The sequence below is a fragment of the Euprymna scolopes genome, chromosome 9, assembly GCF_053919585.1.
Source record: "Euprymna scolopes isolate OS-2025 chromosome 9, ASM5391958v1, whole genome shotgun sequence".
NCBI classification, from domain to species: Eukaryota; Metazoa; Mollusca; class Cephalopoda; order Sepiida; family Sepiolidae; genus Euprymna; species Euprymna scolopes.
This window is the reverse complement of record NC_136490.1, coordinates 18,836,643-18,859,364: the sequence shown is the minus strand read 5'-3', so window position 1 is coordinate 18,859,364 and position 22,722 is coordinate 18,836,643. Positions and strand designations below refer to the sequence as shown.

Genomic DNA, 22,722 nt, shown 5'->3' with positions numbered 1-22,722 from the left:
TTTCTTTCGGTTCCTTTCTTTCTGAAAGATTATATTCTCAAAATATCAAAGATCCCAGTTACCTCAAACAGTAAATCTATTTTACTCTTGTATCTGGAAAATAAATGGATATGTAGCGTCACGCTAGAGACATTAAAATGGATGGATAAATAACATTTCAGTTACGCATACATTTGTCGTATCCACACACGCAAATTCTGTAGAAGTAAAAAGTAAAACTGTACCTATTCACCCGGAGGTATGACAAGGCAATACCACATGACAGGGTGTCCATTTTCTGTCCAATAAACACTCGAAGAAAACACTTTCTAAAACCTTTTTCTAACAGCCTTCGTTGGGAGCCACCCAAAAATCCAAATCAGTTGAGTCAGACTTTCGGTCAGTTCAGTTCAGGACGCAGTACTATAAATGACGCAGTATCATAAATGAACAATGCACTGTTTTGACTCAATCTCTTTGACATAAAATCACTAATATTGACGCCACACGCCATGTACCTAAAGCCTCTTAAACTTCACTGGATTAATTCCCAAGAAAATAACCTTTTGTCACATCAGACACGTTTATGGAGCAAAATTATCACATTACTACAACTAACAAATTTTATTTTATTTTTTTCGTTAAAAAAAAAAAAAAAAAAAAAAAAAAATTTTTTTTTAAAGTTCTTTTACTCAAGTCTTATCAGACTATTTAAGAAATATATGTGTTGCACTTGACATGTTTGATATAATTTGGCGGTCGGGAAAAATAACGAAGGTCGACACAACAGGAGCTGCGGATGTTAATGGTTTATCTCTTAACAATATACAAAGTCCTCGCGACTTTTCCAGGTTATAAAAACCTAACATTTATTTCCAAGCACTATGAACATCTCATGAATCATTTCAATGACTTAATCTTTTCCTCGTGCGTTGACATGGCATAAAAAAAAATGATTTATCTGTATTGTTAAATAAAACTTTATTATAAATGTTAACTTTTTCGTTTGACTATTATGCAGAATCTAACATTTATTTTTGTTTTTGGTGTCAGCGATTTTTATCCATGTGCACATTGCTGATACAACGCTAGCATTGATGAGGATCAGCCATTCCTCATTACCAGCCATTACGCTCACTCACCTTGCTATTACAGATATATGAAGATATAAAAAATTTTTTAAAAAATTAAAAAAAATCTCTACAAAACCCTCTTGTTTGTCTATACGTCGCATCATTTTAACACATGATTCCCTGCATTGCTATAACCTTTTTATGCTCTTCCACATTTAAATAAAAAATAAAAACAAATAAAATAAAATAAATTAAACAAATAAAAATAAGAAAAAAAAATTCTTAAAAATAGAGTGCAAACAAATGCATTTGAGTTGGAAGATTTGATGACGAAAGTTTGCATTCAAGAATGCATCCTAATTATCACAGGAATTAAGCATGCAAGTTATATAAAAAATAATTTTTAATTTGGAGTTATTTATTGAGGCAAATAGCCACTTGAGGATAAGTGTTGATTAGAGTTGAATATCAGTTGGAAGATGAATAATATTATGAGAGGATTGAAAATGATAAATGGAAGGAAGAAAATTTGATTGCATATAAAGACTGACATTTATTGACATGGATTTGAAGATGAGGAAATCAATGTTCCAGAGAAGGGAAGTTCTTGGAAAAACTGATGACGGAAAATCTGTTTAATATTATTAGGCACAGAGGAAGAAAAGGTGTATTCATTATTTTTTATTTTTTTTTTAATACATATTTACTATTAATATTTTTTGAAAACAATGACACAATTTCCCAAGAAATACATCTTTAATTTCTTAATCTATAGTCAGTCGAAAATTTACTTCTACATGAAATACTGAGCCACTTTTAAATGATGTTATTCTGTCATAAGATTTAGTTTTCTTTTAAAACTACTAACACATTTTCTGTAGAGTTATAGTCAACTAACATACTTCCTAACTTCCTGCGTAGCACTGCGGAAAGCAGTGATAAGGCAAATCGGTTCCTTTACTTTTTTCTCTCGCGCTTATATCTTCCCTGTGCAAGTATTTTTTTTCTTTTTAATTACGTTTTCCAAGCTTTTTTTTTTTTTTTTTTTTTTTTTTAAATTTAATAATCATTGAAAAGTTTTCTTTTGGTCTTATTTTAATTAAAAATTATTGTAATTGGTTTTATGTTGTTTTTTAAAGAATTATTGAAAACACTTTAAAATCTTTAAGTAGTAATGGGACAGATTGCGGAAACAATCTTTCACTTGGTGCTTGTATCACTAAGTGAAAGATTCTTATGGAATATTAAGATAACTTGCCTCACTAGTGAACTATTTAAAAAGTGCAACCTAATTGTGCTATTTTTATTGTATACTTTTCAATAATGTCCTTATATTTTATTTCAATAAATCGCTTCACAATAGAAATACTGAAGAACAATAAAAGTGAAGGAACTCATTTGCCTTATTACTGCTTCCGGTAGCGCTACGCCGGAAGTAGGTTAACTGACTATAACAAATTTATTTTTAACAATATTATTAAGCATTATTGAAAACAAATTTATATAACAAGGTTAGTTCATTCATAAAGAAATTATTACCAGTGCGTTCAATAAAAAGGAATTTACACAAACATATTTAAAATTTTGCTTGATATATGCCAACTTTAATACAATTCACATATAATTCCAATGTTAACTTGATTGAATAAAGAAACTTTTTTTTCTTTTTTGCTTTTTTTTTTTTTTTAAATTTTTATTCAACTTTGCAATATTCAAAACGTGTCGACTGCCACTGCAATGAAAGTTTTTCAAAATTGTGTTAAATTACTGGTCCGCACATCTAAAAGTTGCAGATGGCCTTGTCTTTTCCGGGTTTGATGAGATGAGATAATTTTGAGTTTTCTTCAATTGATTGACTCGCGATTTCAAATGATTATATAAGAGGGGTTCTGGTCACACTTGTTGGATATAGCCTTTCATTGCTAAATGCACAAATTGAATGGATGCATCTTAATATTTTGTTTTGTTACAAGCAATTTTTTTTTAATGGACAAGATTATCATAATACATATGCACTTAAAAACGATAGATACAAAAACATTTTCTAGTTTTTAGTGCTACCAGATCAGGCTATCTGAAGATACTGGCTTCCTGACCTAAAATGCACCAAACATAGTTGAGTTTTGCAAAAGGAAATGGAAAAAACAAAAGCATGTTCTGCAAAACCAAAAGCCACAATTTTCCTCTAGAAAACAACCAAACCAAACACTATGAATAAATATTTGACAGTATAAAGGACTTAAAACCTAAAAACTTATCAAAATGACTGGATTGAGCATTAAATAATTGGAAAAGGGTTGATACGCCATAAAATGCCCAATCAAGTCTTTAGATATTTAGCAAATATGACAAGGGGTTGTAGGTAGGGAAGTGGCGTAAAGAGGCAAATCTGGAGGTTAAGACGGGGATTGGGAAGAGGAGAGTCATGCCTGTTATTTTTTAAAAACTTTGGACATAACATTTTTTCACATTTCAAATTGAAGACTTGATTCTCTCCCTCAATATATATATATATATATATATATATATATATATATATATATATATATATATATATATGAGAGAGAGAGGGAGGGAGCTAGAGACAAAATATTAAAAAATCTCATTACTTGCTTAGAGCACATTTGGGTTTATTCATTTGTATCTATATTGTCAAACATTATCCAAATTTGTTCTATGTGTGTGTTTGAGGTATGTTTGGAGGGTGATAATCTGACAATGCATAGGTAACAAACATGCAAATTAGAAAAAAAAAGACTTTTGAACAAAGATTAACACAGAATCATAATCTGATTTTTAAGATGAACAAACATTCTTACACCGTCTTAATCACATATAGTTGTGGGATCATATAACCTACTTCACTCAAGTAAAAACATCTTCAATGAATAAACTAAAAACCCTGGCTCAACCTCTCCAACACACACGGGTACATACACAATTTTATGTACTGACTAACAAATTCTACACTGGCAAAAAACAATGCCTCAAAAAAGAAAAAAAAAATCCATAAAACTAAGTGACAACAAAAATGACAGTGTTTTGACTCCCATCTAATTTCCATAAAGCTTCAATAATTAAATTTGCACACAATATCAATTAAACATACCTCATAGAAGCAAACCTTATCTTACGATCTAAGAATCATATCAATCAGTTACATATATCCAAAAATTATGAAAAACGATAAGGTAGAAAAAAAGTTATTAAAGAAAACATTTTTGGTGAAAATTAGTGAAAATATAAGGTTTCGCTTAAAAAAAAAAAAAAAAAAAAAAAATACAAAGGGAGGTAAATAACTATTGCCAATGACTGAGAAGTTTCTCAACATTGATATGATGTTTAATGCATTCAAGTCAATCAGTTATCCGGTATCTTTCTGCCCTTCCCAGTCATTGCAAAAAATATCCTATTTGAATATTCTTTACATTTCAACTACAATTAAACTAAATGAAATTACTTCAGATTTCACTGTAACCACATCATTCTTACACCTCTTCCTCCTACTCTTAACCTTACTGAAACTACTAGGACTTTGCTATCCACAAACATCCTTCTCATCCTAACATTCTTGAATCATGCTATCACACTTCTGACTCTTTTTACTCTACCCACACCCTATCAACATTACTAGCAAATTTCTATAAAAGTTTGCAATTAACCAAAAATTTCATGTTGAAACAACCATTGCCCCTTCTATCCACACAGTTCTTCCACTAATATTTCCTTCGACTCAAATACTTTGCATTTGGGATTTATTACTCCATCATGGCATTAATATATAAGTGGCCTTGTGTGTGTGTGTGTGTGTGTGTGTGTGTGTGTGTGTGTGTGTGTGTGTGTGTGTGTGCAAAACGGTTTCTACCAAATTACTGTTAATTTTTTTTTTTTGATCTAGTCTGTCTTGAAACTTGAATATCTAGGGGATTTGAACCTATGGAATAAATATGATTAGTCAAAAAAAAAAAAAAAAAAAAAAAAAATAGCTAAGGGGTCAAAATTGAAAAGTTGGAATTTAGTAGACATAAGTCTGCTTAAGGTATCTCCCGTATGCATGCGTAAATATACATTTTATTGCATTAATTTTTGAAGTTTTAATATCGATGTGTCATTAGATCAGATAGTAGCAAATACTGCTGGAGAGAAATGTTTTGGTTTCGATTTTAGCTGATAGCACCCAAATCAAATTTTTTTTTCTTTTTTTTTTTTTTTTTAAATCACTAATATATATTGGGTACAATATAATAATCTATAGAGAATTGACTATAATAATAAATACAAAATCTGCATAAATTAATATATTTAAACATTTTATGACTGGCCAATGCTGGGTGGCGTGCTAGTGTCTAAATATTCTTGATAAAGCTTGTGCTCAAAGGAAAACATTGAATCAAACCATAGTAATTTCTTTGTTAAATTCAGTCTTTTTCTTATGTTTTTTTTTTCATGTTTGTTACCAATACCAATTTGTTTTTTTTTTTATTATTAAAAACATTTAGTTCATCCAAATGAATTTTCATTAAATATACAAAAATTAAACTAATAAAACAAAATACTGATTTCTAACGAACTAATAATTATTTCAATTCCCTCTCAAATTTATCAATTAAAATAATATCTTTATTATTTTGGTAAAAAGTCATTGAAATATTTCACTGAATCTTGTACATCATTAAACAATAAGTTACTAATTTATTCAACAAAAAATATTCAAATAAAAAATCAGAAAAAGTCACAATTGTATCAAGACTGAAAAAATAAATTATAGCAAACAATTTAAAAAATATTTTTCACCAATGTCTCAATAGTATTCATTGCCAATCATCATGTATTAATGAAATACTGTAAAATTTGACAAATTCTCCATTTTATAAAAATATTTTGTTTCAATTCAGCATATCAATAAAACTAGTTCACAAAATATGATGTAAGCATAAAAAATAGATGCTTGAACCAAAGTTTTCTGATGTTGCGTTCACATTTCACATTTTTAGATATACCTATTGATATAGGTCTAAATGCTTTAAATGTTTCAGTAATAAATTACAAAATTAAAGATCAATTTACAGATGGTGAATTCAAATTAATATTTTGGCAAATTGATTATATGCCAAAACATCCTATTTGAGAAATTATCTAAGTCACTTTTTAATATGCCCTTTTTTGTATATGAAATAAACAGTGTATTATGAATGTATTATGCATTCTAATAAAAACAGGATGCATGAAAAATAAAACTAGAATGATCGGAAGAAAACTGTTTGAAAATTTGGATTCACATCAAATTTTTTTTTTTAAATTCCTATGCTTGAGAGGAATATTTTGTTTTTCTTTTTAATAATCAATATAATACAAAATGGCTGCTTTGCTATCAATTACAATATGGCGAAATAGTTAAAATACAAGGTTTAATGATTTCATAATATTGTACATAGTTAATATTTTATAATATCAAAAGCATTCAAAATGCAATGGATTGTAAATTAGAAAAATATTTTCTACAAAAGTGTTTTTACAAACAAAACTGTATATTTATAAAATATATATTGAATGATTAGATTTTGTATAAAATCTATATGAAAAAAATTAATTTAATCAACAATTTGAAAATTAATTTCCATATAAAAAATATCTTAAAATTTTTCACGAGGTAAATTCAAATGCCATTTTCTTTTACTTTTAAAAACCCTGCAACAAGGCAAAAAAAAGTTTTTAAATTAGGACATGAAAATAATAGGTGATCCAGAAAGTTCCGAGCATTTTTGAAGAATGAAAAAACAATTTTCAGTAATATTGACCAGTCAAGACATGGAAGAAAATGATTGGACAACAAAAATTTGGAGACAGTTGATCTACTGAACCATGAAAACTGGAGAATGAGCTTGCAGGACAAGTAAAATGTGATTAAATACAGAGAGAAGGGGATCTTCCTAAACTAACATTTTAGAATTTCCAATATCTCTGGAAGCTCTTCAGTCTTGATTTTTAGATAGGGTTCAATTTTAAACTTTAACATATCATAGGTGAACACTGAGTGTCTTCCATGGTGATCTTACAGTTTCTAGACTCAAGTCTCCATATTTGAATTTAGTAAATCAATGATTCTCTAGAAACATCTTCATTACATACTTTACATGTTCTTTTTACATATTTTTGCTCTTTTAAGCCAGAAAAGCATTTAGCATTGAAAATACAGCTTTCATTTATCCATTTTTTTCTATTTACCACTTTAAGGTCACTGCCATATTTTTCTTTAAATTTCAATAGATTAGTATTATCTATTCCATATCAAAACCATTACAATCACATAAAAAACTGAGTGAAAAAGGCAAAATATTGGGCATTTTAAATGTTACTAGTTCTATATAATCCAATACTACCTGCTGCATAGCAAAGTTATTGGTGGCAAGACTAAGTTGCACCACCAGGCTTAGTGGATGAGGTAGATGGCTAATCAATCACTACAATACCCCCCCCCTCAAGGGGGAGGGTGAACCTATAAACAGGAATCTATCATATAAAATATCAATATGTATAACAAAGCGTGATAAATGGTCTTTGGATGAACTGGCATTTCAGTTATCTTCTACAACTATACTGTGTCAATCACTTTATTGCAGATTAGTAAAATATCTATTTTACTAAATATACATTGCAACAATATGAAAATTCTATCACCAAACGACTGCTTTAAGGTTAATCATTTCCAAAATTTTTATTCAAATTCATACGATATTCACAAAGTTATATTTTATTCTTTATCGAGGAATTTCTACTGTCCATCGCTTTATTGCAAGTCTCTTAAAATGTTGTATTAGGGCAAAAATACAATGTCTTATCTTGCGAACTTTACTTTTTATTATATTTTTATGTCAAAGAATAATAAATAAAAGCATATTTTAGGTATAAGCGTCATAAATTATTTATAGACATATCCACCATTTTTTTAAATGACTTAAAACAACCTTTTGTCCCCTGAGGAAGTCAATTGTTTGATCTTAAAAAGAGTTATGGTTCTAGCAACGACAACTATGTTCTCCCACAAGGCATCCTTTGAAGTAAATTGCTCTTCTCCATCATAAACTCCTCTTTCTAATATTGATCAGAGATATTCAATCGGATTAAGGTCTGGAGAACACAGTGGTCAGGTCATGAGAGTTTCCCCAACGAATCCTATAGATTCAAGAAAGGCCGCAGTCGCCCCAAGCAGAATGTATAAAAATTATCTGAAAGCAACGTGACAATGGTAGGTCATCTAGTTATGTTGACAAATAATCATCCAAAAAGGCTGTGTATGCATTGTTGGCAAGCTTTACACCCTCTGGCACTCGGCATTGCCTAACCAACTTATCCCCAATGATTCCCGCCCAAAACATGATGCCTCCACCTCCTTGTTGGCGATGAACTCTTTAACAGGTTGGAGTTCCATTCGGGTTTCAAACTTTGGCCCATCTATCCAGACTGTCAAGAGTAGTATGGGCCTCATCCCTAAATAGGACCTGTTGGAAATCCATTTTCATGTAATTCTGTGTCCAAGCCATTCGTTTTTCCCTATGTTGTTTGCTCAATGGAGGTTTGATATTCTTTGCAGTCTCATTCAGCACATTGTACCTGGTTTGCCTGGATCTTGGAGCGATTCCAGCTTTTTTAAAAATGGAAGCACTGGTGCTGTTTGTGTTTCGGTTGATTTCCCCACAAATTTTCCAAATATCACAATCTGAATGGTTTCTCCTGGTGCCCTTATTTTTCTGGATTTTGTGTTTGGTTTGTTCAAGAATGAGACCAAGGTTCTTGGATCCCTTTACAGCTCCGTGGCTAAATCTTTGATAGACAATCTTTCTGCGAGTCCAGCAAATATCCTTTGCTTTTCGATGACCTTTAATTGTCTGATTTTTTGGCATTTTAAGAGATCTGCAATAAAGCGATGGACAGTAAAATTTCTTTGATAATAAATAAAATTCCATAACTTCGTGAATATCGCATGAATTTGAATAAAATTTTGGGAAATAACTAACCTTAAAGCAGCCCATTGATGATACAATTTTCATTTTTTTGTGACGTATATTCAGTGAAATGTTGATATTTTACTAATCTGCAATAAAGTGATTGACATAGTTTATAGAAGAATGCTAGTTGAGTTCCACCTTTGCCATTGGGGTTTACTCTCTTGCAGTGAAGAAGTGTTGCTGTAATGCGAGTGTCCTAAGCATTCTAGAAGCTTTGTGCAGATAATATTCTCTATGCCGAGACTAGTAAAGTAAATTTGGATAGTAGAGCCATATAAAAACTTAACGGTAGCTGACGAAAGAGCATCACTGGACAAAATTAACTTTTATATAACTACCATATATATATATATATGTGAATACAGTTAAAATTTTGAGAATTATGATTTGCAACATTTATTATCTATAAACAAGGAATACAAAATAAAGTTAATTATTTCCTTATTTCCTTATTCCATGGAGTTTAAAAAATTTGGCTTTTTTTCTTCAGAGGAAAACGTTACAAAGATTTTGGTGCAACTACACTATAATAGTGAAAATCAAAATTTTTAATATTAAATTTCAAGGCAAACCACTGGTCTCTACTTAATTTTCATGTTACAGTAATAAATAAAGCCAAAAATTGTGAAAAAAGATAAGGTAGAAAAAAGTTATTAAAGAAAACATTTTTTGATGAAAATTAGTGAAAATACAAGGTTTCGCTTACAAAAAAAATTAAAAAATTACAAGGGGAAGTAAATAACATGTAACTATTGCCAATGACTGAAGTTTTTCAACATTGACTTGAATGCATTAAACATCTGGTTTGACAGGCAGGTTTACCAAAATTGGCAAGATTAAAAATGAATGCAAGCATCTCTTTTGAATGAGACAGGAAAAAGTTTGTTTAACCAACATATCAACCTTTTGGGGTCATTTAATGCTGTGTATAAGATTTAAATTTTTTTATACTTTTAGAGTCAATTTTTGCTGGGTATTTTCGGGCAATGTTTTGGTATAGTTTGTTATTTGATGGCATTTTATTTTATGGTAAAGATTTGCTCTTTTTAAGAAATTTAGAATAGTTTTAAGGTTTTGTTTTTTTTCGAAGAGTTCTTTTAAGTTTGTGGCGTTGCAGTATTGACGAATTTGTGTGAGGTCATAGCAGTCAAATAAAAGGTGTTTCACCGTATAAGGTTCATGACATGGTATACATTTGGGAGGTTCTTCACTTTTTACTATGTATGAGTTATGTATGTGTGTCCTATCCGGATATGTGATAAAACTACTTCTTTACGTGATTTTCTGGGATTTAGTGTTTTTTTTTTGTTGTGTGTTTTTTTTTTAAGTATAGGCATAATTTGGAAGAGTTTGTTTTCAGTTTTCTTGCTATGTCTTTGTGATAAAATTGTTTACTGAGGGTTTGTAGTCCGTATATAGGACCTTTATGTCACTTATTTGGATTTTTAAGGAATTTTGGCCGCCATGTTAGCTTTTTTATTTCCACGGAAACCATAGTGTCTAGGAATCCAACAGAAGAAAGTTTTGTCTTGTATGATAGGATGGATCCTTTGTAACAGTTTGATTAGTAAAAGATTGTTTCATTTTTTATTTTTTTTATGATTCAAGTACTGATAATGAGTCTACAAATATTGAATTTTTTTAGTTTTGGTTGGTGATAATATTTAGAGCCTAGTTTATGGTTGTAATTTCTGCACTATAGATAGGAGTTATTTGGTAACCTTTTCTGCTGAATAGTGTTTCCTGAAATAGCGGCACATCCCACTTTGTTTTGATCTTTGGAACCATCTGTGTACGTGTGTCCAATTTGGGTAAGTATCCAGAATGTTTAGTTTTTCTCTATAGTCTGCAGGATGAGTATTGGATTTATATTGTCAGGTCCAGTATGACTTTAGGTTGATTTAACAGCCAGGATGCAAGTTTTGTGACATTTTCCTCGTAGATGCTGGTTTCGTCCATTAAGTGGTTTTATTGTTTCGTTCATGTAGAGACTAAAGGGTTTAATTGAATTTTCTTTTTTTGAATAGATTTGTGTAGTTGGCATTGAAAATGCAGAATTTTTGGGGTTTGATTTTAGTTTTACATATTATAAGCCTAATTTTTCATATCTTAATTTTAGTAGGGGTTCATATGCTTCAGCATATAAGCTTTCTATCAGGGAGGTTTTGAATGCACCCAAGGAAAGTCTTAATCCTGTGTGATGGATAGAATCTAGAGTTTTAAGGTAATTTTTTTCTGGTTAAACCATATAGGAAGCTTCCATAATCTAGTTTGATTCTTATTAGGGTTCTATATAATTTTAAGAGTGATGAGCAGTCTGATCCCCACTCATCCATGCCACTTAGTATTTGCTATAACCCTTAATAGTTGTAGAGTTTCGAAACATTTTATTTTTTTACTATTTTAAGTGAGGGATGAAGGAGAGTTTTTTTATCAAAAATAAGTCTCAGAAATTTATGTTGGTCAGCTATTTCGATTTTTGTTCCTTTTAGGTTGAGAATAGGGTCATTGTGCATTTTTCTATGATTACAGAAATGGACACATTTAGTTTTGGTTGTTGAAAATTTAAAGCCATTTGCTGTTGTCCATTGTGTTAGTTTGTTTATGCACATTTGTAGTTGCCGTTCTGAGGTATGAATATTTTTGGATCTATGGCAGATTACAAGGGCATCCACATATAAGGAGCCATTTATCTAATTGTTCAGACAATTTACAATATTATTAATTCTTATATGAAAGAGTGGAACTGATAAAACACATCCTTGTGGGACTCCTTCCTGTATTTTGTGTCTGATAGGGTTGGTCCGATTCTTATTTTAAAACTTCTATCAGATAGAAAATCTTTTATCAGTATGGGTTGTCTGTCCTTTAATCCAAGGTTGTAAAGGTCTTTTATTATACCCTGTCGCCATATTGTATCATATGCCTTTTCTAAATCAAAAAAGATAGCTATTGCATGTTCTTTTTTAATGAATGCTTCTTTGATAAAGGTCTCCAATCGAATTATGTTGCCCATCATTCCTCTTTTGTTTCTAAAACCACTTTGTATGTTGGCAACTGAGTCGGTTTCCAGATAGCAATTCAGTCATTTATTTATCATTCTTTTGAATGTTTTGCAGAGACAACTTGTCAATTCAATTGGTCTGAATTTTTGTGGATCTGAATTGTCTTTCTCTGGTTTAGGGGTGGGGACCATGATAGTATGTTTCCAGCTATTGGGTAGTTTTCCCTTGAACCATATTTTGTTGAGCATGTATAAAAGACCGGTAGCTGTATTATGTGCTTCATTGATGGCTTTTAGGAGTTCATTTTTAGTAAAAGGATAGTTGTATTCTTTGTTGTTTGAGCTGAAATTTATCTTTTTTTGCATCTTGTTTTGTCTTTTGGAAGAATTCACTAATTTTTACTGGGGGAATTGTTTTGAAAGGTTTCAGCAAGAAGATTTGGTATATTTTTTGTCTCTTATTTTAATGTTTTATAGGAGATGATTTCAAGGGGAGGGTGAGTTTTTGCTCGAAATTTTCCTTACAATGTTCCACACTTGTTTGGGGTTTGTATTTGAGTTTATTTTATTTATATAATCTTTCCATGATGTTCTTTTTGCTTCTCTGATAACTTTACGAGCTATTGCTTAAAAAGGTTTAAATTATACTTTGTTGGTTCGAAGTTGAATTTTCGTAACGCAACTTTATGTTGGCGAATTGCTTTTTGGAATTCATCGTTAAACCAGGGTCTTTGTTGTTTGTTAGTTTTGCTACTTTTAGGTATAGATTCATGTGCAATGGCTGGTAATGTTTTAGAAAAGTATCCTATAGATTGATTTGGGTTTTCCTTCTGAGAGTTTTTGTTGGCATTTTTTTTTATATTCCTCCCAATTTGCTTCTTTTTTTTTTTCATTGGGAGAGATGGATTTTTGTTTCTTTCAGATTTGTTAAAATCATAGGAAAATTGTTGCTACCTCATGAATCTTCTAGAACCTTCCAGTTGTAGTCCATGAGGATAGTAGGGTCACACAAAGATAGATCTAATGCTGAGTAGGTGCCTGAAGCGGGATGAAGGTATGGGTTGAATATTAGTTTTTAGATCTTTTTTGCTTTGTGGGATATTATTTCTAATATGTATAGATGCTCCTCTAGAGGCTCTCTTGTGTATTGTGGATGTGTTTGTAATTTTTTATTTTTTATCTTCAACTTTTAAAAAGGTTTCTTGGAGACATATGATGGCTGGTTGATGGTTTGTTATAAAAAGTAACAGGTCATTTATGTTAGGTTTTAGGCCCTGGCAGTCCCATGGGATGATTTTTTGGGTTATGGTTTGATTTTATGTATTTTTAACTTTTGTTAGTTGTTGTGTCTGATCTTCGATCTTCTGTGTCCATTTCCTTAAATCTGTTTTGGATTGAGTCTCGGTCTGAAAGTTGAACATGGTCTGTTTATTTTGGTTTTAACTTCTTTGTTGGTTGGTGGTTTGTTTCCTTTGCCTTCATGGGCACTTTTTGGTGTCTGTCTTTTTCTTTTTTTTTTTTTTTTGGTGAGAGGGGTTGTTTCTGTGAGTGTTGTAGCATTTTGGGGTTTTATGGGTCTTTTGAGTTGAGTTTTGATCTGTGAATTTTGTTCAGTTTTGTAATCTTTATTTTCGATGTTGATTTGTTTTATATTTTTTTTATTTATTTTTTATTTTATTTTTTTTTTTAACTCTTCCATTAATTCCTTTATTTCATTGAGTAATTTCATGTCTTCCGGTTTGATGTTTGATAGGTTTGCTTTTGTTGTTTGGTTATTTAGTCCAGTGGTATGCTGTATGGTTTTTTTTTTGGTTATTTCGGAGAACCTTGTATTTTCAGCTAGGTTACGAGCTTCTTGGAAGCTTATATTTTTGGAATAATTTATTTTAGTAATTTCTTTTTCTTTCTTCCATTTGTCATATTCTTTTGAGTTTGCACTATGGCCTTTTTGGCATTCTGTATGGGTCTAGTTTTCTCCACACCTCATGCATACTGGAGAACATCTGCACCGATCTTGATGGTGTCTGTACTTTTGACAGTTGTAGCATCTGAGAGGGTTTGGTATGTATGGTTCTATGTTTATTTTTTCATATCCTATTTTTGATGTTACTTGGAATTTGATGGGTATTAAAAGTTAGGATGTAGGAGTTTGTATCAATGGTTTCACCATATTTTTTAATCTGGATTCTTTTGACATCGATAAAATTTGGATTTCTTAGGTTAATTTTGATTTCTTCCAAGGAGCACAGGGATAGTTCTGAACTCTTTGTCACTCCTTTACTAGTATTCAGCATTTTAAGAGGTATATTTTTACTTTTTGGTTGTTAAAAAGTCTCCATTTGAAGATTTCTATAATATATTTTTGGATTTCTACTTCCACTAGTGGCGTGCTGTTATTTAGTTTCTTGACCATTTTTCGTTTGATACTTGAAAAAAAGTTTCTCTACGTTGAAGGAGGACACTTTTGTGATCAGTTCTCCTTCGGTTGCTTCAATAATTATGAAATAAGGTTGATTTTGAAGTAGATTTTGGTTTGTGATTCCGTTTCTGAATCTGAACTAGATTTGTCTGAAACTTCACAATGGTTTCTTTTTTGAGGCTTTTTATTTATTTTGGATTTTTCATTTCTCCTGCTCCCCACACGCCTCGGAGCTCTATGTGGGAAGTGTTGAGGGCGGAGGGGAAGCCATCCACCCCAACACAAGGATACAGGAGAAGTATACTGTTCCTGCCGATAGACTCAAGCACCCATGTTCCTTAGTCTTTTCTAATGGCCTCATTTCTAGAAAAGATGTTGGTTTTCCAGCCATGTTTTATCCATTCTTCAGCAAGTTGATTAGCCTTCAGCCACCACTTACTAAATCAGTTTATTGCCAAATGTGGGGAGCAGGAGTGTATTTTCTTGTGTTTGTCTGATTTAGTGCCAGCCATAACCAACCGATTGATTGGATCAGGCCTATCCAACCACCTGTTTTAGCCCAAGTAAGGGCCAAAGTGGTGTGTTGTATCTCTTGTCCTAATAGGACCTTGAACATGATCTGCTCAACCACCAGGATCCCATCCTTAAGCATTACGAGTTGCCACCCACGGTCAACAGGTGGCCCCCGGGATGGGGTGGGGGGCAGTTGGTGTATTCTAATGCCCCACCCACGGGGCGATTACCCTTTAAGGGCCAACAGGTAAAAATAGTATATTACTACAAATGAAAAAGTCCCAAGTTTAGATTCCAAAAGAGCTTCAGAAGTCATAAAATGGCAAGAAAATTGTAAGAATGAAAATGAAGAAAGCAGAAACTTACGAAGAGAAGAGTGCAAAAACTGAAGATTTCTGTGGTGGTTCGTCTCTTCTGACAGAACCAGCTGGCTGACAAACAACATTGTAACTTTGGCATTTTGGACAAATATCTAAAAACAGAACAAATTTTTTTTATTTTATTAATCAGTAAAAGAGAAAAAAGTTACAATTTGAAAAATAAACAGATTATTGATTTAAATGATCAAATGTTACTCAAGATCATCCTATCATTTTAATTTGTGTTTAAAGTAAAAAATAAATAGAAACATTGAAATAATCAATTTTTGTTTTAACCATAAACAAACCATAGTGGTAAAAATAGTACTTATTACCTAAAATGGAATCAATGCGATATTTGTAAAGTTTTTGTTTATATTAAGTGGCAGCATGCCTTGTTTGGGGTGAAAATGTAATAATGAAAAAAAAAAAAAAAAAAAGTTTTTTAAATATTACCCGGCAACCAAGATGAACTCAATCCAAGAAATTATATATTTCATTATTTTTTAATCATTCAATATTATTTTTTAATTATTTAATATTTTTTAATTATTTAATATCCAGACGTGTTTCATGTTCACACCAATCATCATTAATGTGTAAATATATAAGAAGTATTTTGCCAGGATTCAAAGCTTGAACTAACCAACACTGACTTTTATCCAACCTCCTTATCAATGGAGCTGTTGTGACAACTACATGAAAGAGAGAAATAAACCCTATTTATCTTTTATGAATATACAAGGTGCCTTAAATAAGTTTCCAGACTTTTATATACAGGCATTTAAAATCGTGGTAGACTATTGAAAATTCAGTATGTTAAGGCTATACCTCTTATTAGATGACTGACTAATTTTCATGATTTTAGGTTCAAATGAACAGCTACAGCAGGAATTGCAATGCACCTTACTAAAGCCTGATTGTCACAGCTAGTGAATTTCAAAAATGCAATCTGGATGTGAGGACATATTAGAAGAACGATATGCAATAAAAGTTTGTTTTAAACTGGGAAAAAATGCCTCAGGAATGCTTCAGTATGCTTTTGGAGCATCTTGCATACCACCAGAGTTAATTGGTCAAATAAAGAATTTCATGGATAAGGGCCATTGTGCATCTATAGAGACAATAAGTGCAGTTTGATGTCAGTGTGGGAACTCTTCATACAATTATTGGCGAGGAACTGAAGATTTTTTTTTTTTTTTTTTTTTTTACAAAGGCATCACCACATTATCAAGGCCCAGAGGCCACTCAAGGATAAGGGTTAAAGAGTGTACAGTAGAAGTTGGTCAATATAGTAATCATTAGTAATGAAAATTTGGTAAATTTAATAACTTATATGGAACGGCTCATCAAGAACTTATTTACTTTAGACTTGAACACAACCATATTGTAGTCAGCCGGAAAGCAGGAAAACGGAAGACAATTCCACAGGCGTGCAGTTCTAAGAAAGAAGCTTTGTTCATGGAATCTACGTTTAGGTTTAGGCACAGATAAAGAGTGGGGGAAATTATTGATAGTGTTTACAGCTAGACGAGTGTTTCTTGTGAAAGTTTGGCGAGGGGGGACCATAGATTGAAGCTCAGTTGAACACTTTCCATGAAAATAACGATACATCAGAGACAAACTCGCAACATCTCTTCTGTGAGATAGAGGTTGTAAGGAGGAGAAAAGGACATCTCCTACGAGGCTACGAAGTCTATTTTGAACTCTATCAAGGCAGGACAAGTCCTTTCTAGCAGCTCCTGCCCAGATGTGGCAACAGTATTCCATCCTTGGACGTACCTGGCTCTTATATAGATAGAGAATAGCATCAGCAGTGAGATATCTACTGGATCGATAGAAAGATCCCACCATTTAAAAGATTTGTGTGAATGCACCAGTCCACAACTTCATCCTTGTCACAGACTATTTGACCAAGATGGGTATCGAGACACCCTTTCTATAGTCCAGACCTTGCTCTTTTTGACTTTTGGTTATTCCCTAAGCTCAAGGAAAACTTTAGAAGGTGTCATCATGAGACAATTGAGGAGATGAAAAAGGCTGTGGCGAGGGTCATTGACATGCTTAAATAAGAAGACTTCCATAGGGCCTTCCAGAAGTTGTTGGAATGGTACAACAAGTGCATTGCAGCCGGAGGAGATCATTTCGAAGGGGACTAGAGTGTCATGTGTCCTATCAATAAAAGTGTGCATACGAAAAGTCTGGAATGTTATTGAAGGCACCTCATAGTTTCAGAGAATATTCGCTCCCAAGTGGGGAAGGAACTTCACATATTGCCTAGAAATTTTATATTTCTCCCAGAGTGTTTGGCCTTCCTCAAGGAGCTTAAAATAATTACTGTTAGTTGAAGGGAGGATTTTATAACTGATACTTCACTACTTTGTTATCTGACTTTATTTTTTTTTATTCAATAATCTTTGAAAAAAAATTGAAACTGCAAGTTAAACATTAAGTTTTTAGTGCCAGCAACCATTATGGACTAATACCCATCTTTTCCTTATGCACATGTTTGATATTCAAAACAAAGTTGAAAATCAATCCTAACATTTATGCAGCACGAGAATACAACAAATACTCATGCAGTAAGCAGAACGAGGCGACCAAGAAAGTGTTTTAATGACATCTTAACAGTTTTTTTTTTTTTTTTTTTTTTTTTTTTAATATTGTCAAAAACAAAAATTGTATAAACATTTTTCAGAAGTGGAATTTTTTTTTTTTTGTGCTTGTTAAGATAGAGTCAACAGATCAATTTTTTTTTAAATATGTCATTTTAAGCAAAAACAATATTACATATTTAACTGTCATGTAGAAAATAGTAATATGTTCAAAAATTACAAAAGAAATCATAGAGTAGAAGATTATAGTTAAAAGTAATTTTTACGGAAAATTTGGTAAAATTGCATTTTTTTTAGCTGTTATAAAGTAGACAGTGAAGAGCCTGCACACAGACGACATAACCTTAAACAAATATTTTAGATTACTTGTTCATGGCTACAATATTTGAAAATGGTGGTGAATGTGTAGAAAAATAAATTCTGGAGCACAAAAGATTGCTCTTTTAATAGTATCACTTCCGTCTTCATAGCTCTTTAACTTTGAGTAAAAAAAAAAAAAAAGGTTTTACTTTTGAAAAAAAAAAAAGGTTTTACTTTTGGAAAAAAAAAAAAAAAAAAAAGGTTTTACTTTTGGAAAAAAAAAAAAAAAAAAAACCCTGTAAAGGATTCCAGTTGCAAACAAAATTTCACTTTACAAAACTAATGTGGTGAGAAATATAAATTAAAACAGTTTTTGGCATAATAATTATGCGTGTTGCTTATAGAAAAAAAAAAAAAAGTAAGAATCTTCATGAAATCTATAAGTGTTTTCTTACGTAAAATTTACTGGGGAAAAGTGTTCCCAAATCTATAATAGAAAATATGAAAGCATAAACATTTTTTAAACTTTAAATCTATCATATGTGATAGAATAAAATTTTGTGGGCAAAACAATGGAAGCGATCATGAAAGTGCCCTTCTAACCTAAAGCAGCTATGGGAGACAAGTTTCTTTTAAAATTCAAGAAAATTATGATTTTGTAAGGACCCAGAAGAAAGACATAACTTAGTAATTAGTGGAAACAAAATATATTCAGCAGGAAAGCATATACAACAAATGAATAGTGTTTGGATACGCCATCCGACCACCACAAGTGCAAGACCCGAGCATAACCACCAAGAGACAGAGACTCTAGGTCTTTATAGTTAAGACTGGGTGCCCAGCGTTGCCCGGGCGTTTGGAGGTGTGTGTTCAGCAAAAAAAATTTTTTTTTAAGTGGTAGTGGGCAGGCATGCTGAAAGCCGTACCATGAAGGAGGAAAAGAACGTAAAAAAAAAAAAACAAAAAAAAACATGACTTCTTTGCCGTTGCATCCATTGCCAAACTGGAAGTGGTGAAGGTTTACATTAGGGCTAGACAATTGAAAAGAGGGGATGACTTTTGAAAATATCGGTGAAAAAAGCAACCATTCCTTGTAGAAACATGCCCAGTTGAGGGTGAAGCAATTAATGTTTTCAGCCAATTTTTCGATATTTGTCGTCCAAAGAGTTGAGCTTCAAAACGATACCAATCTCGTGAACATCTGTCACTTCTGTCAAAAGTTTTATGCAGACATATAAACATACATACATTCATTTAAACAGAGAGGTGAGATTTATATTATAGATGGAAGAGTTGATTGGGCACCACAAAAAGAATACTCGGGATAGGATTAATTTTAAAACCATATAACTTTCAAAATATTCATCATTCTATAAAAAATATTCTCAAATTCATTATATTTAAATAAACGGATTATGTATCTAAATAAATGGATTATATATTTAAATAAAATATTACTTTAATCTTTTTCCTATTATCAGGACAAAAGAAAATTGATATTGTCTTATATGTGACTAGCGGGGGATGGGGGTCCAAGAATTGCCCGGTCATTTAAAAAGACTTGAGTGCCATCAGTCAGAAGCAAAATTGAAAGCAAAAAGAAAAAATTACGCATGTGGGTGCAAACTCGTATAACTTTAGTTGGTAAGTAAACGTGTTATCGATGGGCCCGTGAGAATGTCACAAATTTTGCTATTTAAAACCAAAGAATATAATGACGGTTCACACATGTGCAGTTTTCAAACAGCATTGAAAGCAAGGTTTTTATTTGCCCCCCCCCCCCAATAAAATGACATTTCTACACAAAATAATGAACTTTTTCCAATTTTTCGATATTATGATCACTCTTCTAACAATACTGCATTCGTGCCTGTACGATGCAGACGACAAAATTTTTTAGCGGACACAAACACAAAAACAGATGACTGAGATTCATATAATAGACTAGCCGGTGTGCCCAGGGTTGCCCAGGTGTTTGGAGGTGATTAAAAAAAAAAAAAACTGCTAGTGGGCAGGCTCGAACCCGTACCGCGAAAGAGGAAAAGAAAGTGAAAAAAAAAGAGTTGGTAATTAACTTTTGGTGACGAAAAAGAAAAAAAAAAAAAAAGATAGAGAGGCAGAGAGGTGGGATTGAACTCTAAAAACATAGGGTAATTAGGCCTTCTCACTAACCATTACGCCATAGCGGATAGTTAAATGAATGAGTTGGTAATTAAGAATCACGCATGCACAGAAATAATCGTTGCTTTTAAATCTGGCCGGAGGCCAGTTAAGCTTCCTGCTTTCTGCCATTTTATTTATTTGTTTGTTTGTTTGTTTGTTTGTTTTCCCCACACACACACACCAGAAGAAAAGGTGGAACTCTGGGAAGTATCCAAATAAATAGAAATTGTCTGATATGAAGGGTTTCCGGTACATTGATCAAACCTAATTGACTTCAAAATGTTTCAGGCCAGGAGGCACTTATGTTTGCTTCGATAAGTTTTGCTTTATTTATACGAGAAAGACAAACACTCAAAATAAGGGAATTTTTTTTAGTTTTAAAAAAGAGACAATGCCTGTCTGCAAATCTAAAATATTACGATATAGGAAGTATAAGGAAACCTCTCCTGGAATCTAACCGATGCACGACCGTAACAAAAATAGGCTTTCATGGACATACACAAACGCTCACACCATTTTGCTTTTATATAATAGAATAAGTAAATAAAAAAAAACTTTTTTAAATGGAATTGTTTTGAATGGATACTTAAAAATAAAAGTGAAATGGTCAATATAATTTGATATTTTTATGAAACAAATGCAAACAGTTCCAAACCTTTTGTTGCCTTTTTTGGAGAACCTTTGGAAATCAGTGTTTTATTAGCAGCTTCCACAACTTTGGTAAAATTATAGGAACATTTCAAGCACTAAAAAAAAAAAATAAATAAAATTATATTTATATATATAAAATGAAAATTACAATTGAATTTACCAAAATGATCAAAGATGGTAAAATTAAAGTAAATTATAAATATTAAAGAATTAATATTTATAAAATTATCTCAGCCAGATATAAAAGCTCAATAAAACCAAATAGGAAATAGAGCTTATAATATGAGCAAACAGTAAAATATGTTAAAAAACACTTAGAAATGAGTTAAAAACATATTTAATCTAAAAAGGAAACACTAGATAAATGGATAGTCCTTAATCCGCGGAGTTTCGAAGAAATACTCTCCTTCTCATCAGAGGGTAGGAATCAGCAAAATGCGGGATCGGATTTTGCATGCAGAAGTATTTGATGAAACAACAAGTAAGTCAAAGATCTTACTTGAAAACAAAATAAGTTAAGCAGAGGGAATATGGTAAAGAAAAAGGTGATTACACATGAATGGATAGTCTGGTGGAAGATAAAAAATCCAGTGACGGCAAAATCCAAATGTAAAACTTCAAGAAAGTTAAAAGAATATATATATATATATATATATATATATATATATATATATATATAGAGAGAGAGAGAGAGAGAGAGAGAGAGAGAGATAAAATAAATGTTAAAGATTATAAGTATGATTCTAACAACTTATGGTAATGATAATCCAAATTTGCTAATCAAGTTTACTGATATTTAACAATTTTCTTATTTACATTTTTTCGTATAGATTTATCAAAGTAAATTTTTAAATACATTCACATTAATTCAAGAATTGTCTTTAAAATATTCAAGAGGTTAAATTATAAACAATGAAAATGGAAAGAAAAAAAATAAGCAAAATGACAACTTTTTGTTGAATTATCCTAACACGGAGTCATGATCAGATTTGATATTTTGCTTAGAATAAATTTTATACAGAAACTAGACTACCTGTAACCCATTGGATCAGTATATGTTATAGCTATGGAATAGCGAGTATATCAATGGTGCCAAAAATATTACATTACATACTTCAGAGTACAACAATAACTACCACTTAACATAAGGAATTACATTGAATCCAGAAAACTATTTATTTACGGAAAATTTAAATGTGATATTAGTTTTCAGTATATCCAAAAACTTATATAAGTGTTTTTATTTGCATGTTTTAAATGCGAAAAAAATTGTGGAATTAAAAAAGCTTTCATGGCTTTGTTTTTTTTTTACTTACTAATGCGTAGAACTTTTCAAATCAAATGGACGATTTCTATGCCCAAGTAAACAATTTGAGTTTTATAATAGATTATAAAGCCTGTTATGGTTGAGATGTTGAATAATTACAGAAGCGTGTGGTCTATCCCAACCATCATCAATGGACCTGAGTTAATCTCATTAACATCGGACAAAGCCAAACTTTTTGTCAAGAACTTTGCAGCTAATTCTACCTTTTGCAATCAAGGCCACCAACCCTCCATATTTCCTCCTGTATCTGAAAACGTGCTATGCGACATACAAATATCTGTGCATGATGTTACCAAGCTAATCAAAAATTCTG

At 31.6% G+C, this 22,722-nt stretch overlaps 1 protein-coding gene across 3 annotated transcripts in view; it reads right to left on the bottom strand.

Annotated features, from left to right (window-relative positions):
- Positions 1–22,722, bottom strand: part of LOC145284452 (serine/threonine-protein kinase 11-interacting protein-like) — a 161,446-nt gene that overhangs the window by 39,882 nt on the left and 98,842 nt on the right. For all 3 annotated transcript variants that reach the window (XM_080133277.1, XM_080133275.1, XM_080133276.1), the window contains 2 exons: positions 21,087–21,177; positions 15,361–15,466 (listed from right to left, as the gene is read on the bottom strand). In XM_080133277.1, the coding sequence (XP_079989403.1) occupies positions 15,361–15,466; positions 21,087–21,177 (197 nt within the window). The remainder of the gene's footprint in view (positions 1–15,360; positions 15,467–21,086; positions 21,178–22,722) is intronic.